At 40.0% G+C, this 17,450-nt stretch overlaps 3 protein-coding genes across 3 annotated transcripts; 1 reads left to right on the top strand and 2 right to left on the bottom strand.

Moving 5' to 3' along the window:
• Positions 1-4,157: 4,157 nt before the first annotated feature.
• LOC121999318 lies at positions 4,158-5,827 on the top strand. Its single transcript, XM_042554016.1, has 6 exons — positions 4,158-4,239; positions 4,321-4,453; positions 4,751-4,854; positions 5,093-5,237; positions 5,329-5,448; positions 5,519-5,827. The coding sequence occupies exons 1-6, from the start codon at positions 4,199-4,201 to the stop codon at positions 5,825-5,827; spliced, it is 852 nt and encodes a 283-aa protein (XP_042409950.1). The 5' UTR covers positions 4,158-4,198.
• Positions 5,529-7,665, bottom strand: LOC122001265 (probable beta-1,4-xylosyltransferase IRX14). The gene is made up of 4 exons (XM_042555921.1): positions 7,594-7,665; positions 6,687-7,518; positions 6,060-6,593; positions 5,529-5,985 (listed from the first exon to the last, which is right to left on the bottom strand). Exons 2-4 carry the CDS (start codon positions 7,451-7,453, stop codon positions 5,883-5,885), a joined length of 1,404 nt encoding a protein of 467 aa, XP_042411855.1. The 5' UTR covers positions 7,454-7,518; positions 7,594-7,665; the 3' UTR covers positions 5,529-5,882.
• Positions 7,666-11,216: 3,551 nt separating this feature from the next.
• LOC122001264 (F-box protein At1g47056-like) lies at positions 11,217-13,041 on the bottom strand. Its single transcript, XM_042555920.1, has one exon. The coding sequence runs from the start codon at positions 12,941-12,943 to the stop codon at positions 11,462-11,464; it is 1,482 nt and encodes a 493-aa protein (XP_042411854.1). The 5' UTR covers positions 12,944-13,041; the 3' UTR covers positions 11,217-11,461.
• Positions 13,042-17,450: the final 4,409 nt, after the last annotated feature.

Raw genomic sequence — 17,450 nt, 5'->3', positions numbered from 1 at the left:
TTGACAATATAAGAAGTTTGACAATATATGGAGATTGCTAGGGCAATCATCCAGTTGTGGAGATGGTCAAAGGGTTAACTAGGTTGATGAGAATACAAGTCAAGTTGGTCAGGGATGACAGGAGACTTGACTGGGTAAGTCCTAACTGGAGGTTAGGCATCTGGAAGTCCTAACTGGAGGTTAGGCAGTGGAGAAGTTCTAACTAGACTTTAGGCAGTAGTGGAAGTCTTAACTGGAGGTTAGGCAGTGGTGAAAGTCCTAACTGGATGTTAGGCATTTGGAAAGTCCTAGTGAGGAGCTAGGCAAGGGAAAGTCCTCGTGAGGAGTTAGGCAGGAGAAAGTCCTGGTGAGAAGCCAGGCAATTGGAAAGTCCAAGTGTGATCTTGGCAAAGGAGAAAGTCCTGGTGAGGAGTTAGGCAATTGGAAAGTCCAAGTGTGATCTTGGCAAAGGTTGAAAGTCCAAGTGTGATCTTGGCAAAGGAGAAAGTCCTGGTAAGGAGTCAGACAATTGGAAAGTCCTAGTGAAGAGCCAGGCAACTGGGAAGTCCTGGTGAGGAGCCAGGCAACGAAAAGTCCAAGTGTGATCTTAGCAAAGGTGGTAAGTCCAAGCATGTGGTCTTGGCAAGGTAAGTCCTAGTATGACTTGGCAAGGAAAACTCAACAACTAGGATGAGACCGAAGGAAGCTCCTGAAGACAAGGCATGAAGGATGGGAAGATATCCGAGGGACGCAAGGCTGATGGAGGAGGCTAGAAGGCTAGTTCGAGGTTGGTCGGGTGTGGCCAAATACTAGGCATGGAGACCCAACAGGTCACGGTTGACCAGGAGTTGGGTTGGAGGCTTTGAACATGAGTTTGGGTCAAGTTCAGGCTAGTCAATCGATCAGGCGATCGATTGAACCATGGTCTAATCGATCAGTCGATCGATTAGAGTGTGATGTGATTGTGGGAAGGACCAATCGATCGGTCGATCGATTAGGATATGAAATCACGAGCACAGAAGCTTTCCTAATCAATCAGGCGATCGATTGGGAGCTGCCAATCGATCGGTCGATTAATTGGGCAGTAGGAGTTCTCGCGCAGACGCGAGAACACAGAATGGAGCTGAATCGATTGGGCGATCGATTCAGGCAGTCCCAATCGATCGGTCGATCGATTGGGAAGTGACTGTTGCGCAGGAAACGAGCGATGGACGGCTGCGATGGAGTGGTGCTGATGTGGCAATCGATTGGGGATGGATTGGATCGATTGGGAGCACTGTTTAAATCCTGGACGGAGCGTTTTCTCTGCAGATCTGTGCGATCTTTTCCTGCGAGCTCACAGTGATTTTTCAGTGATCTTCTCCGAGCTTCTCCGCCAGTTCTTGAAGGCTCTTGGGGTGCATCCCCAAGGTTCAAGAGGCAACAACAATCAACAAGTAAGCAAGAAGAAGGGTGTATTTCAGTTGTATTTTTGTATCTTCTTCTTATGTGAGTGTTGTAGTGTTTTGTGTGCTTGTACGAGGCTTCTCCGCCTCCAGCTGCGACCGAGAAGGAGTTGTTTACTAGTGGAGAGTGCTCGAGTGTGTGGATCCTTGGATTAGTCACCTCTTCTTGAGGTAGATACCAAGTAAATCCGAGTGTTAGAGTTGTGGTTGTTTTTGTCTTGTATTCCGCTGCACATCATCAAGACGCAACCGATGAACACGCGACGAGACGCTATTCACCCCCTCTCTAGCGGGCACAAAGGTCCCAATAAATATTTCTTCCAAAGAGTCTGAATTAAAAGCCTCTCAGGATGCTCTGGCGGATTATCAGGCAGGCGTAGATGAACGATTACTCGAAAGGTCATTAATGGATCTATAAGGAATTTAATTGATTAAAATATAAGTCTCAATAAGGTCATTAATCGATTGAATTTTAATCATTTCTATTCAAAATTTTAGACTTGATAATTGATTAGTCGATCAGAACAATCCATTGAACCTTCACAATTTTACTTAAAATTAAATTAAATTATGACAGTTTTCATCGTTCTTCATATTCTTCGCAGAAACACGAAAAACTAGAAAAATCAGTCTATCCTAGTTTTATTTTATATAATTTGAGACTATCAAAAAATTTGTATTAATTAGGAAAAACTTGATCTAACATACAAATAATAAATCGATAAAAAATTTAAACTTTATTGCCAATGAAATTGATGAAACAAAAACTTAACTCTGATACCAATTGATAGTTCTTGTAAAACCTAAGCCGCATGAATTCTAGACAATCAAAATAAGAAAAATAAGAACATGTGAGCATGGATCTTCGTTTCATCGAAAACATAACACAAGAAAAATAAGTACATAAATAAATATGACAAGGAACTTGATTAAAGAGTCATCCTTGTCTTTAGCGTTGTCTAGAAATAATCACTGTGGAAAAAGATGTAATAGAAAGAAAAGGAAGGTCTTCGAAGGGCTTAGGGGCGACGACGTTGAAAAGCTTTAAGTTAATGGAGAACCAAAAGCTCTGTCAAAAATTTCACCCTAAACTCTTGGGGCCTAACCCTATATATAGTGGACATCTATTATCAGCTCATAAATAATAATAGATGCAGGACTACAAGTCTATATATATATATATATATATATATATATATATATATATATATATATATATATATATATATATACTGAACATCTATTATCATCATACAGATAATAATAGATACAGGATTATAGGTTCTACACATACAAGGTCTACATCCAACAACCGAAACCCAATAAGCCTAAGTTAGATCACTTTAATGGGTTCGGTTTGTACTCATATGCACAACTTACAATTAAGCCCACCACTTAGAGATAATAACTAATATTTAGGACTTAGGTCCCTACTTCTCATGTGTCAGTCTCTCATCATACAGCCAAACAAATATATGTACGGTCAGACTGCCTCCATGGAACAACATTGTCAAGGAATCGCAATAGTTTGTCAAAGAATAACAGGTACTTGTCAGGGAATATTCCACTGCTACAACATATACCTGTGATGGAACCTTCCTGTGAGGGTGACTGTACATCTACCAGTACTTGACATCAGACATTCTCAACCTCCTCATTTATTGTGAAAGTTATAAAAGACTATACATATGCATGTACGTAATAGAAGATTCCTCGGAGGATGACTGTGCATTTTTTAAACTGTACATCTTCCATTGCCCGACATATTCTGGCATTGGATATTTTGTGTCGCCTCATTATTACAGAAGTTATCAGAGAATATAAAAGGGGTCCTCTCCGTGGCCAAGTACATTTCACATTACGCGCGCACACGCATACTATTGTCGATCTTCTCCATTTTCGCTCGGCCACTGTACTGACTTAAGCGTCGAAGTGTCTGCATTAGGAACCTCCTCCATGATTCTTGCTCTAATGTTCCGTTTGCTCTCTCTGGTATTCGCAGGAAGAATTGTCAAGTTTCCATCCTTTTCTCCAATTTAAAGTCTTCTCCCAATCATGATAGAACCATTTATTCATCGTGTCATCTCCATTGCCTCCGGATAAGATCACAAATTATACATCTAACCGCCCTTATTATAAGAAGTGTATGAGTATAAGAATAGGGATAAAAAAGAGATGAATAGAAGATAATGATATGATCATCTCTCTTCCACGTAAACACATATACTTTACTCCTCGAGATAAAATTCCTGACTCTGTTCTGATCATATTTACTATAATAAATTATGGAATCGATTCTCAAAGCTATTGTACTGGAAGAAATTATCCATTTACCTTGAAAGATCGGATGGGAGAATCCGCCCTGAAATGAGGATTATTGTATTTTGCTCGCGCATCCAACCACGTAAATGTAATAAATTCCCCCTCCCGCGATCTTAAATACCGTTCCTGAATTTAAATATAAATTTAATAAATTAGTACGGTTGACTTGACTTGATTTAATTTAAGTTGCCGAATAACAAAAAAAAAAACATAAATATCGAAAAGTTTCAGCTGGCTCGTGTTCTTCACTGCGTTCTCCGTCTTCTCGTCTTCCACAGCTCACCGCCACTGCCATTACCACCATTGCGTGTTTGTGGGTGTGCAAGTAGCCTCCTTTCTACTCGTTATCTACATCCCTCTTTCTATCTGTTCTTGCGCTTTTCACAGCAGTAGCCGTGAAAGGCAGAGGGAGAAAGTGAGGCAGACATTGGAAGTCGAGGTGAAGAAGAACGATGTTGTGTGGACTTCTAGGCGGAAAATTCTTCAGAAAATGGTAAGAATTTGCGTTTCTGGTAAAAATTTGGAGATTTTGTTAATGGTGGTGGAGATTACGGATGGATGGATCGGGCTGCAGCAAGCACTCGGCGAAGAACATAAGGACGAGGGTTGTGCCGATCCGCAATAAGAAGCAGGCCACGGTGTGGTGGCTCAAGAAGGACGTCGCTGACCTCATCGCCGCCGACCACGAAGCCAACGCATATGGAAGAGTGAGATTTTCTCTTCGCCTTCGATAAATTGTCAAAAATCACCTTTTTCTTTTCTTTAATGGGGCAAACGCTAGGATTCTCCCATTTCTTGATCTCTTTTCGTTTTAGATCTCCTTGAAAGATCGCCTTTTTCTAAGCATTTTCAAATTGGAGGATTTGTGTTTAAGATTTCCGCATAGTGAAACCGATATTGTTCCAATCATCAATTTGTACTACGCTGCATTACATTTTCTAACCCTTTTTGTAAGTTTTGAAAAACATCGTTGAGATTGTTTCTTCTTTTGCTTCTTGACACAGATTGATGCTCTCATGGTAGAGATAAACCACACATCATGCTATGACATAATCGATCAGCACTGTTTATACATCTTGAACCATCTTCCAGACCTGAAGAAGCAGAGGTATTAGAACTGTCATACTTTCAGCTGTAAAACTCCAAAGGTTGCTATATGAGTTGCAATAACTAATAAAGTTTGCTCGATCTACTAGATGAGTTCATATTCCTTTTCTTAGAAATTTTGCTCTCCTTTGAACTAGAAAGTTCATTGTCCAGTTTAGTGTACTTACATGGAAGTTGAAGGACTAGCTAAGACTTTCGATTTAGATTATTAAATGCATTTTTCATGTTTCTTCTTCTAGGGAATGTCCTCGAGAAGTCATGGAAGCTATAGCAACTCTAATATATGCTGCTGCAAGATTTTTTGATTTACCTGAGTTGCGTGATCTTAGGCGTGTGTTTAATGATAGATATGGGAGTTCAATGGACTCATCTATAAATGCTGAGGTGTTAGTTCTTCGCCATTATTTCTTGCGAAAAACATATCAATTAATTTCTCTTTCTTTCTTTCTCTAATATTCATTAATTTTGTTTCCAGTTTATTGATAAAATTCAAGAGAAGTCATTTTCAAAAGAAAAGAAGTTGCAGCTGATGCAAAGTATTGCGGAAGAGTTCTCCGTGAGATGGGATTCTAAGAGACTTGAGCGCCTATCAAGTGTAAAATATTCTGAAACTATACTGTTGATATTTTCTTGAGTTATAAGCGAAACCTTAACTATTTCTGAAGGCGACGCTGGGGAAAGCTACTCATCCAGATACTAGAAACAATGAAGCCTCACCAGTTCAGGTTGGAACCAAAGAAAAGGTTTGGTCCAGAGAAAGATATCCTTCAAATCCTGCAAGCATTGCACGAAAAGAGCAAATAGAAGCAGATCCCAAAGACACTCATGTTGTTTCAGCTGAAATTAAGACGCCTGCTCGGGCTACTTCAATGCTGATGCCTGAGCTATTGAATCCTAATGGTGGTCGAGTGCTTCGCAACATGCCAGATTACTTTCAGTTGGCTGCGCGGCTTGCTGCTTCACGGAACACTTGAAGTACAAAGCAACCATGCCATGGTGCCATTTGGTAGTTATTATTATTATTATTATTCACCAGTTTGGATCTTCAGAGACGTGTCTGCTCCATGTCGACATATCGTTGCTCGAGTCTTGGTTGCTAACAGTCGTTTCCAGAACCGGCTCTATTGTCCATCTGAAATTTAAAAGACGCAAATTTAACAGTTGAGTTTCTGAAATGATAATGAAAGGAGGGCATGTGGCACGTACCCTGTTGGGAACTTGCTGTCATGGCGAGCCTCGGAGCGGAGCCACCACAGGAGGACCTTCTTTCCGCAATTTCCCAACGGCTCTATGAAGGAGGCATCTTCCAAGAGACACAGCGGGCTGTCGATGTCCTCTGCCTTCCTGCCCACGTCGTCGAGGTTCCTCACCCAAGTAGGCTTCCCCTCAGCCTCTCTCCGCAGCAGCTTCGAGTTCAGCACGAACCCCGCCCACTCCATCTTCGCCGGCAGCACGGTCTTGCCGGCGCCGATGAAGGTGGCGCCGGTGCTGGGCAGGGGGTTGTAGGTGTGCCATCCGACCAAATGGCCGGAGGAGTTGCAAGCCGGGCCGTTGATTGGCACAGGGGAGTGGCGATCCTCGGCCGTCGTGCCTGATAGCCCGGCGCTGAGCGTGAGGATTCCCATGGAGATGGCGCCCATCCATTTCATTCTCTGCGCCTCGTCGAACAGCTCCATGCTGTGCACATTGCTGTCGTCAGCGAACACCACGACGCCGTCCATTCCCCGGTCTCTCACCATTCTGTTTCATAAAAAGTGGAATAAAGATCCAATTTTTATATTCATTTCCCGATCAAAATCCAATTTTGATCATTTGGAGGGAGAATTAATTCACCTGAGGGAGTGGAGCCGCATGCGGGATTCGGTGATCCGCCGGTAGCGTGAGTCTTCCGGCATTGGATCGGGGAAGTGAACGTGGAGGTAGTGGAGGCCGGAGCGGGCTAGGAAGGCCGCTGTGTCATTGGATCGACGACCGGCGGGGGCAGCCTCGATGACGATCCAGGTGAGGGGGAAGGGAACGAGGAGGAGAGTGTGGAGGAGGCCGGTGAGGTGGAGCGTTTGGCAGGTACGGACGTAGGTGGGCGTGACGACGATGAGCGGCTGGGGACTCCGCACGCCGTCCTGCAGCCGCTGCTCCCGCTGCACGCGCTCGATGATCCAGTGCGCCCGCATGGTCTCCTCCGCGTCCGGGTGCGCCCACGGTCGGATGCGGATCCCGTGCCGCCCCACCGCGACGCGGCTCTTCGTCTCGTTCTGCGACGCCTCTGCCGGCAGAGGAAGCGAAGGCGGAGGCGAGGCAAGCGAGAGAGAGGGCGTCTGGGTCGTAGTAGTGGTGTGGACGACGGGGGCGGATGTGTTGTAAACAGAGGGAGAAAAGTGGAGGACGAAGACGAGACGAGAGAAGTTGAATCCGAGGAAGAGACTGATGACGCAGCAGAAGGCATGGAGGACGATCCAGAACGAGGCGGTAGGGGAACGGAGGACGCTCGCTGACGGGGAAGCTGAGTCTGCGCCGCCGCCGCCGCCTCCTCCAAGTCCTGAATCCTGATGGCGGTAACTGCTGCGGCGATTTGGCTGGTTATGGAGCAAAGACAACTTCATATTTTCGCCCTGATCTCTTCAAACTAATCCTCTTCTACTCCAACCCTTCGCTGCTTCGGTAAAAGCTGGATTTTAAGGAGGTTAGTGGTGGAGTAATTAATCGAGGAGGAAGAAACAGAGGCACCAGAATCATTCATTACATTTGGCGGAAGAAAGTGACGGCGCCGAAGTGGAAGCTTTTCATTCGCATTCATTGTCAAGCTTCCTGTCTTCCTCATGTTATTTTCAACCAAATGCAAGATTTTTTTTTTCTTCAGATTTCAAACAAACCTATATAAAATCTTGATATATTTACACAGTTGAATTTAATGGATGCAAACCTAAATGTTTAATCTGAATTTATGATATTAAAAAATTGTATTATAAAATACCAAAAAAATTATTATAAAATATCAAAAGTTAAAAACTTAGGTCCTCAGGGCAAGCAGGTTTGGTGCATGGGCGTACCCTTTCATCCTTTCCTTAGTTGTCATATCAATGACTCAACCACAAAAGTTGGTGATGCTTTTGATCGCTTTAATATATACACATATTTATATCTTACTATCGGATTATTTCTAAAAGATAAATTTGAAAACCCTATCAAAAGTAATTTATGAATTTCTTACGCTTTTTGAGATTTAAACACTGGCCGGATGATATGTGCTTATTATTGCCCCATAATCTGGGTACCGGTTTAGTATATAATTTGATCCAACAGTTGGTGTCGTGCTAAATCAATTTAAATTAAGTATTTCTAATTAAAAGTTAAATTAAGTTGTCATCCTTCTCTAATAAATTTTCTTCTTAAATTATTTATTTATTTGACTAGTTCAATATTATTATAAGAATTTTACATAAAAATAATTATAGTAAGCATTTTTTAATATTGGATAAAAATTATTATTACTTAGGGCAGTTTCATCGTAATTGCTCTAAATAAATTAAATAAATACTGGTTAAATATTGTTGTAGAATAACTTTGATTAACGCTTATATATTCAAACTGTTTGAATATTGTTAAAATAATTTTGCTTAAAATTATTTTAATATTATTTAGAATGACAATATTAGCTTAGTTATTGGTTTCATATATATATTTTTTAATTTATCATACCTTTTTAATAATAAAATGAGAAATGTCCTTTCAATATTTAATAGCATAAAATGCCTGTAGTGGATATTTAGATTGTCATTTAAATATCCATAAAGATTTTCAGGTTAATCATTATGTGCACTTCTTAATTTTTTTTAATTTATTTTGATGATCCATGAAAAATTTATTTTGATGATCCATGAAAAACTTCATTAAGGCAGAATCAGCTCATATGCGTTTAGCTGGGGGCAATGTTTTTTATATATGTAATTGTTCATTCGATCACCTTAAACAGCCAATTTAAATATCAAAATCAGCTCGAAAGATTTTATATATATATATATACCAATCAATCTTAAATCCATAAATTAAATTTAGTGATGAGTAGATTATAATTCTGGCTCCCCAAGACTAATAAATTTTCACTCATAATAATGTTTATCATTAGTCATAATCATAGAATAGCTATTAATTTAATACATAAATCTGTAATAAAAATAAAATAGTTGGCCAGCAACTATTGCTTTTTACAAAAAAGAAAAAAGAAAAAAAAAAAAAGAGACATGGAGCTAGATTCTATGATACTCTTTTGACTCCGACGGTGTAATAATTAAATAAATAATTCAGACAATAAAGTAAAATGGCTGGATATTGGTAAAGAATTAAAGATCGATTAGGTTGCACATTAAATTTGTGTAAATGTGACGAAAAAGAAAGGAAAATCCACTGGTGGAGGTGTTAAGCTACAATGAATGATAGATTCATAACGCAACTAACTACTAGTGAGAATAATGAGATACAGTGAATTGATATTTATTGTCTGGTTTTTTTTTATATATATGTTTAGTTGTTCATGGAGAAAAAGACAAAAAAAAAACCTATTTGTTATTATAAAAAAAATAAGACTATATTTCATCCTATTTTTTCATCACAAAATACTATTAAGTGTAGTAGTTTTGATTAAAATTATCTTAAATGTGTGTTACTGAAAGATTAAACCTAATGAATGTGCAACCTCTACCGTCAACACTATCTATTTTAACTATCAAATGGCACAACAGAATAATCATTTTGCCGAAATCAAATTCAACAAAGTAATCCTACAACTTTCGAACAGCCAATTTCCTAAAACAAAATCGAAGTTGAATCAAAAACAACTTCAAAGTTTCCTCTAAAGATTCAAACAACTTTAAATCAAACTTCCAAGTCAGTAAGTCACATATTTAGTCCAAAATTGTCCATATGACATTTTCGAACGCAGGCATTTGCCCTTTTGGAATCTTCAATTTACAAAACACCTCAGACGATGCACAGAGGAGAGACCAAGGAGCCTTGTGCAGTCGGACAATGCACAGGTTCATGTGGAGAGACTTGCCAGAGGAGAGGAGTTCATGTTCATCACTCATAATCAACAGTCAACGATGGTGAATGGTTGGTGGTTTATGATATCCAACGATCACCAAGTATGGTGGTCCACAATATTATCTATAGTGATCAATTTTGATGAGAACAAGAGGCTCAGAGCTTGTTCATCCAATTCCTTTTATCTATATCTGTTCATGTTCTTTGGCTATATATACAGATGAGTACTAACTACATCATTCTACTTTTTCAGGCGTAGGAACATAGGAATCACTACTGAAAGTATATGGCTTCCAAATTTCATAGTTTAAACTTTGTACTATTTTGTTTGCATAGAGCTATGTAATTCTAGTAGGATTCAATTTAGTGCTTATGCCTTGGTCCAAGACTTTGATAGACGAGTTGCTAACAAAGCTTGATCATAATTCTGTTCCATATTGCACTTCCCTATAGCAGTGTTAAAGGTATCCTTCCCCCAAAGCTTAACACTGGGGTTCGATTAGTTAGATGGAAGATATAAGGGAATGAAGAGAAAGATTCCCAAACTCTTCCTAGTAGAGAAAATAAATGAACTAATTATCTTTCTGGTAGCACTAAACGTATAGGGAATCAGAACAATTTTCTCTTCTTTTATTTGTCACAACTTAGGATCCCTAGTTATCGTTAGAACAGGGTAAATATCTACAAAATGGTAAATATAGGTGTGAGAGGCTGGAAATAAAGAGATAAATAATAGGAACTACATCAGTAGATATTGATTAACTGCAGATATATTCTCCAGAATGGTTCGGAAATATGTATGTGTAGTAGAAAGAATAATAGTTTTAAATATAGCAAGTCATGAAAAAGTAAAAAGAAAATATGAGCATTATTCAACTGGAAAGTATTATCAAATCAGTTAGCAGTGTTAGTCCCAAATAGTTGGGACTAACATCCGCCGATACCATTCCCAAGCTAGGATGAAGAAAGTTGAGAATACTAATAATCCTTGACAACCAGTACACAGTGTCTAAATTCTTGATGTGTATCTCAGCAATATTTCTATCAAAAAATTTAAATGCCAATTCAGCAACTAACATCGAAATAAGTTAAGTTACTTCATTGGTTATGCATCCATTAGCAGTGTTAAAGATATGAATCAATGTCACATTGCACCTTCTTCCCAGAAAGTATTATCCTAACATAATAACAATCTCAAATGGGTTTTATTAATTAAGTGGTAGACTTTGGTTTGCAATTTTATTTAGTCCAATGACAAATGCAAGATTATGAAGTCCTAGTTTCTTTTTTATTGAAGAAGCACTAATCATCAGAAACAATACGAAGTTCTTGGTAAATGCATATTGAGGGAACTGAACTCATGACAGTATAAACTTTTAACAGAATGTGCTTATAAATCATTAGAGCAGAAATATGTACATATAAACATTAGCAGCAAGTAGTTTAAGCAGAATACATACCATAGAACAGCATAAAAAACAAATTATACTTTGCACTTGGCCATTTCAGGGTAGCGGATGTTAAAGGCTCCTCATTGTTGACTTCATCAGAGAAGGTTCACAAACAACAAATTATACTCCAGCTTCACGAAGATGAGAATCATCACCTGCACTTGACAAATTTCGGACGGCAGATGCTAAGATGCTCCTCATTCTTGACTTTATCAGTGAAGATCTATCATTACTGCTTGAAGGAAGATCCAATGTCATGATTTGTTCTGTGAGAGAAGAAGCTTCCTCATTCACACTTTCCGGCATCCCGTTCTCGCTCGTGCTCGCATCCAGTTCCTGCAACTCAATTGCGTCCCAGATGACAACAAACGGTGCTCCCCGGGCCGCCAATAACCAATCCAAGCCCTCGCGCGTCACTCCGTTGCACCTCTTCAGTTTAATCTTTATCAAATTGGGGCATCCCTCGGCAAGGGCCTCCAATCCACAGTCTGTCACCGGGCAGCCTTTGATGCAAAGCTTCCTCATGGCTGTGCACTTGGTGGCAATACAAGCAACCTCAGCATCGCCAATGGTTTCACAACCACATAGCGCGAGGCGCTCAAGATCACGGCAGCTGCTCGCAATGAGCTCCACGCTCTGTACTGTTGGGTTAACCCCAATCAGGACGAGCTCCTGCAGCTCAGGGCAGCCTTTGGCGATGGCCATGAGGCCGTAATCTCCGATCCGATTCATCCTCCAGCCATCAATGTGGATCTTGCGTAGGTGACGGCACTTGTTGGCAATGGCGATGACACCGGCGTCGGTGCATTCAGGGGTTTTGACGAGGCGGAGAACCTCCAGGCCCAGGCAGGAGGAGAGGGCAAAAAGGCCTTGGTCGCTGACCTGGATCTTCTCGAGGTGGATCTCAGCGATATGTGGAACCTTTACGGCAATCACCTCGAGGAGGGAATCCCATACGCCGGTGCATCGGATGATTTTGAGGATTCTGAGGTTGGGGGAGCCGGCGATGAGCGGGTCAAAGCACTGACCGTTGTAGAGTTCCTTGAGGCAGATGGAGCGAAGGGCAGATGAGGCGACTGCGAGGCGGACAACCTGGTGTGGAGGGTTGGATAGGCCTCGCAAGCGCTTGATTGATAGATCTTCGAGGCGGGGACAGCCCTGGAGTATCGCGTCGAGGCCGGCGGCTCCGAAGGAGCAGGAAGCGCAAGAGAGGCGGCGGAGGGAAGGGCAGCCGTCGGCGAGGACATCCATACCGAGATCCGTGACGCGGCGACAAGCTCGCAGCTTGATCCGGGTAAGGGAAGGCCAGCTGCGGGCGATGAGTTCGAGGGCGTCATCGCCGATGCTGTCGGATCGGCGGTCGCAGCGAAGGGAGAGGCTGGAGACGGCATCGAAGCGGTCGATAAGAGAGGGAAGAGCTTCGATGAGGGAGGAGCGGGCATCGAGGGCAAGCCTGCGGCGGCTGTGAGCCTCGACCTCGAGCCAGCGGCGACAGACGAGGGAACAGCTTTTGCGGTCGCCAGCTCCGAGGAGATGGAATACGATCGCGAGGCAGTCGTCGGGGAGGTCCAACGTACGGTCGCGGGGAGGATCGCCGCCCATTTCGGCGGCAACAAGAATGGCGGAGGAGGGCGGTGACGATGGTGGAGAAAGAAAAGGCCTCCACTCTTTTCTTTCTTTGCTCTATTTCCGTCCCGTTGACTATCAATAAAATAGTTACATTAGAGGGACTAAAACGTAAAATATCGGTTCCTTTTCTTTTGCGTGAATTAAAAGGCAATTAGTTTTATACATTTTGAAAAGCAATTAAAACGAGTTAATCACATGCCTTATTAAGTAAATCAATGACTAATTTTTTTAAAAAAATGCGAATCCAAATAGTTAAGATCCTCTGTCCCCATTTCTTAATTTTTTTTTGCAAACTCAACTCTTTGATCTCAATATTTAGATTTGTCTTCCTCAAACTTAATTATTTAATTTTAGTGACTCAGTAATTTCTTAATTAATTACGGTCATTAATTTTTCGAAATCCACCTAGATAGATTGTCCTTACAGGTGTCAAGCCTACTGGTCTGTTATGGATTTTAGTGGCCCAGTAGGCCTAACTATTTTCTCTTCACTTTATTTCTTTTCTATTCATTTAATTTCTTTTTATCGAACCACGTAATTAAATTTTCAAAATTATCAAATACCATAGGCTAATCTTAAAATTACTCAATTATATCCACTTTCTATTTTATCTCTAATTAATCGACTGATAAAAAAAATCAGCTGATTGATTTTTAACATCAATCAAATAGATTTCTCTTTGTATTGAAATTTAGAGTAAATCAATCAATTAATAATGAAAATCAATCAAATCGATTTACTTCAGTATAAAAATTAATTTTGGGTAAAATTAATTGATAGATCAAATAACCTGGGATTGATATAAAATTAATTCATATGTATTCAGTCAGTTCTTCTGATTATATTCATGCATTCAAATATCAATTTGATCTAATATATTAAGAGTAGTGATTTTTTAAACATTAGTATTTGAAAATTCAATTTGTGGTCCATCAGTCGATTTTGGATAAAATTGGTTGATGATTACAAAATCTCGGATTGATATAAAACTATCTCCTATGTATTCTTTTACTTCTTCTGATTATATCCATGTGCTCAAACATAATTTAATCCAATACATTGAGAATAGTAATTTTTTTGACATGAATGTGTTCAAACATTTTAATTTGTGGTTCATCAGTCAGTTTTATCCAAAATCGGCCGATAGACCAAACATCCTCAGATTGACATGAAACTAATTTCTATGTGTTTGGCCAGTTCTTATAAATTCATCCTCTCAAATATCAATTTGACCTAATATATTGAGAACAATAATTCTTTGAACATGAATTAAATTTTTTGGAATATATTTGTGTTCAAAAAATCACTAATCTCAATATATCAGGTCAAATTGATATTTAAGGGGATGATTATAATTAGGAGAATTAGCCGAACATATAAGAACTAGTTTCATTTTAATCTAAGGATATTTGGTCCATCAGCCAATTTTGCCCAAAATCGACTGATAGACCACAAACTGAAATTTTCAAACACATTAGTGTTCAAAAAATTACTACCCTCAATATATTTGGTTAAATTGATGTTTGAGGGCATGAATATCATTAGGAGAACTAGTGATGTCGAGCAGAATATTTATATTTTTTTGAGGCATGAAGTTACAAAGGGATTAACAAGAAAATAAGAGAGAAGTAACGTAAAAAAAAAAAGAGAATAACCTAAATTAGGCTTAAACCTATTATGAAATCAAGAGCGCAAAGAAAAAAAGATGTAGTCGTAATGTGGCTTAAACAAAATTAATTGATTCAATATCAAAATAACTTATCATAAATATTATCTAAGTATAGGTTTATATAGCTCTCAAAACCCTCACAAAAATTTAAACAAAAAAAATCTAACAAGACTTAGTTCCCTAAGATTTAGGATAAAATTAAATATAATTAAGAAAAAAACTAAACTTGATTACCGGATAACTAATTAAATATCCAAAATATGCAAATTCGAATACTTTGGATTCTCTCCTGCAGCATAGCCTTATCAGAGAATATAAATTGATCATGGTGTTAGATGCTCCTGCATCAGACTCCCCAGGTTAAAAAAAACTCGTCCTCGAGTTTAAAATAGTATGAAGTGTAAGTACCCCATGATAGTTTGATATGATCAACCAAGTTAAATTATGTCTTATTTGTAATGTCTTGTGCCTAAGTGTGCAAGAAATTAGGAGTACAAGAAGTCGAGTAGAAGACGTAGCTAGGGAGAAGGATGCACGGGAAGAGAGTCAACGAGCTCAGAACATCCGAGGGACAAGGTACTGCGAAAGAGTATACCGGTGGACAAGAATAACGTACGCGACATTCAAGGGATGAGAAGTCGGGAAGGAAGTCTGCTCGAGGAGAAGGTAGGAGTTGGGTTCGGATGAGCTCAACTCCGGTTGAACAGAGCATCACCCACATGAAAAAGATCATCTAAGGAGCTAATCTGCCTCAAGGAAGGTACCTTCCATGAACAGTATCGAAGGGGTCTTCCAGTGATCGTTAGCTAAAGATAAAATTTTATCTTCGGCGATAAAACTTCTCTGATTGAAGGCGTCTTGAACCCTATTGAAGGCGCCTTCCAACTTTGGATAGAGTTTTCCAGAGGCTATAAAAAGACCCATTGAGTGAGGAAAAAGACAACAACTCAACTACAACTTCTATAATCATTTCTTAGTCTTTTTTTAAGCTGTCAACATCTATAAGAGGCTAATCTGTCTTCAACAAAGGAAATTTCTAGTGGAGCTTCTTCAACGTCTTGGATTAACAACCACCTAGGTTGTAACCAAACAAATCTAGCCTTCTTACTATTTTCTTAGAAGTTGTTAATTTTATGCATTATTATTTTGTTTAATTAATTATGCTATCTAACTAAGTTGAAATATCGAGAAAGAGGTTGTTTAATTTTTTTGTAGGCAATTCACTCCTCTCTTGCTGGTCACATCGGGACCAACATCAGGTGGTTGCCCCAAGAGGAAGATCCTCTAGCACTAAATCAGCAATATTCATTTGTTGCGGATAGATGTGTGTTAGAGTAGCTTTATTTGATTTTTATCTTCAAAATCTGTGTTTGATAAGGGGTAAGAGGTGTTGGTGCGGTTAGCACTAACGATTTAACACAGGTTTTGATGAATGACAAATCAGGTTAAGTTAGTTTGTTGTTATCTGACACATTGATCGAGTGTGCAGGAGAAGTCCAGACAGGTCGGCTTAGCGGAATCTCGGTCCTAGGTCGGGTCCGGCATGAAGTCGCATTGAAGCGAAGTCCACTAGGCTAGGTGCGGTGAGTGCTAGGGAGAGTAGCAGGCACGCAGTGTGCGACTATTGAGCTGTCTGCGCAGTGTAAGTGAGTTAAGTCATCGAGGAGAGGTGCATGCGGAGGACGCATCGGGAAGGGAACATTAGGCGTCGATCCGGCTTAGATCCATTTCGGATATCTAAGTCGAGATCGTGACTAGATTTCGGTCTCGGAAAGACTGAATCTAAGTCATACTCTTTCTATTTTTGTCTGTTTGATCTGTGCTAACAAAGGAGATATATATTCGCCTTGGACTAACCTCTATTGCAGAAGTCCTGGAAATAGGGGGTCAGCGCCATAGTTATCCAAAGCTGGCAGCCACGTGGAGCTTCTTTGGGTTGGACTGCCGTACGACCAGTGGCGGAAGGATCCAGGCGCCCGAGCCTCATATAAAAGGAAGGTCGGAGAGCTTCAGAAACAACAAAAAAGTCTTCTGCTTGTTTCTGCATCGCTCTGCGCTCCCTCTGCTGCAGCAAATCCGACACGCCTCTCCTTTTCATTAAATTCTTGTCGGTATTTGCTTTATTTTCATTCCTGTATTTTAAATTGTAATAATTTTCGAGCGCTAGTTAGTGATTGCAAAGTACCCTCCTTGGTAGGCAGTGTGTCACGACTAATGTAAAAATTATGTGTCTATTGTTTTTAAATTCCCGCACGCTTAATATTTTTTAATCGATATTCACCCCTCTCTCGAATCTCACGGTCTAAATAAGTGGTATCGTGATAATAATTTGGTGCAACCACCAATGAGGTGGTGAAAAATTAACTATATTTTCGATTAATTCCAACTGCAGTATTATTACATTTTGGAAATTTTTTCGTATTAACTCTAAATTGGTGCACCCAATTTAGATACATCTATTATTTTTCCCTACTAATCCAAGACCAAGTCTTGGGATATTTTTGTTGTTTACTTGTGTGCGGGATGTCTCAACTAGAAGACTTCGGCACAGTATTCAACGGGGATGACTTCTCGTATTGGAAGAAAAGAATGGAGGTGTACCTAAAGATGGATTACGATCAATGGTTCAGCGTTATTAAAAGGCTACCGAGCTCTAATGACAACTCCAATCCACTAGACACGAACAGTGGACTCCGGACATGAGGAAAAAGGCATCGACGGAAAACAAAGCAATCAATACGCTACTGCGACCTAACACGAGAAGAGAACTGGTCACGCTAAGAATTATGGGACAATTGATCGAAACGACGA

The sequence above is a fragment of the Zingiber officinale genome, chromosome 7A (genome assembly GCF_018446385.1).
Source record: "Zingiber officinale cultivar Zhangliang chromosome 7A, Zo_v1.1, whole genome shotgun sequence".
NCBI lineage: Eukaryota > Viridiplantae > Streptophyta > Magnoliopsida > Zingiberales > Zingiberaceae > Zingiber > Zingiber officinale.
Note: the sequence above shows the minus strand (reverse complement) of the source record. Positions and strands in the feature narration are given on the sequence as shown.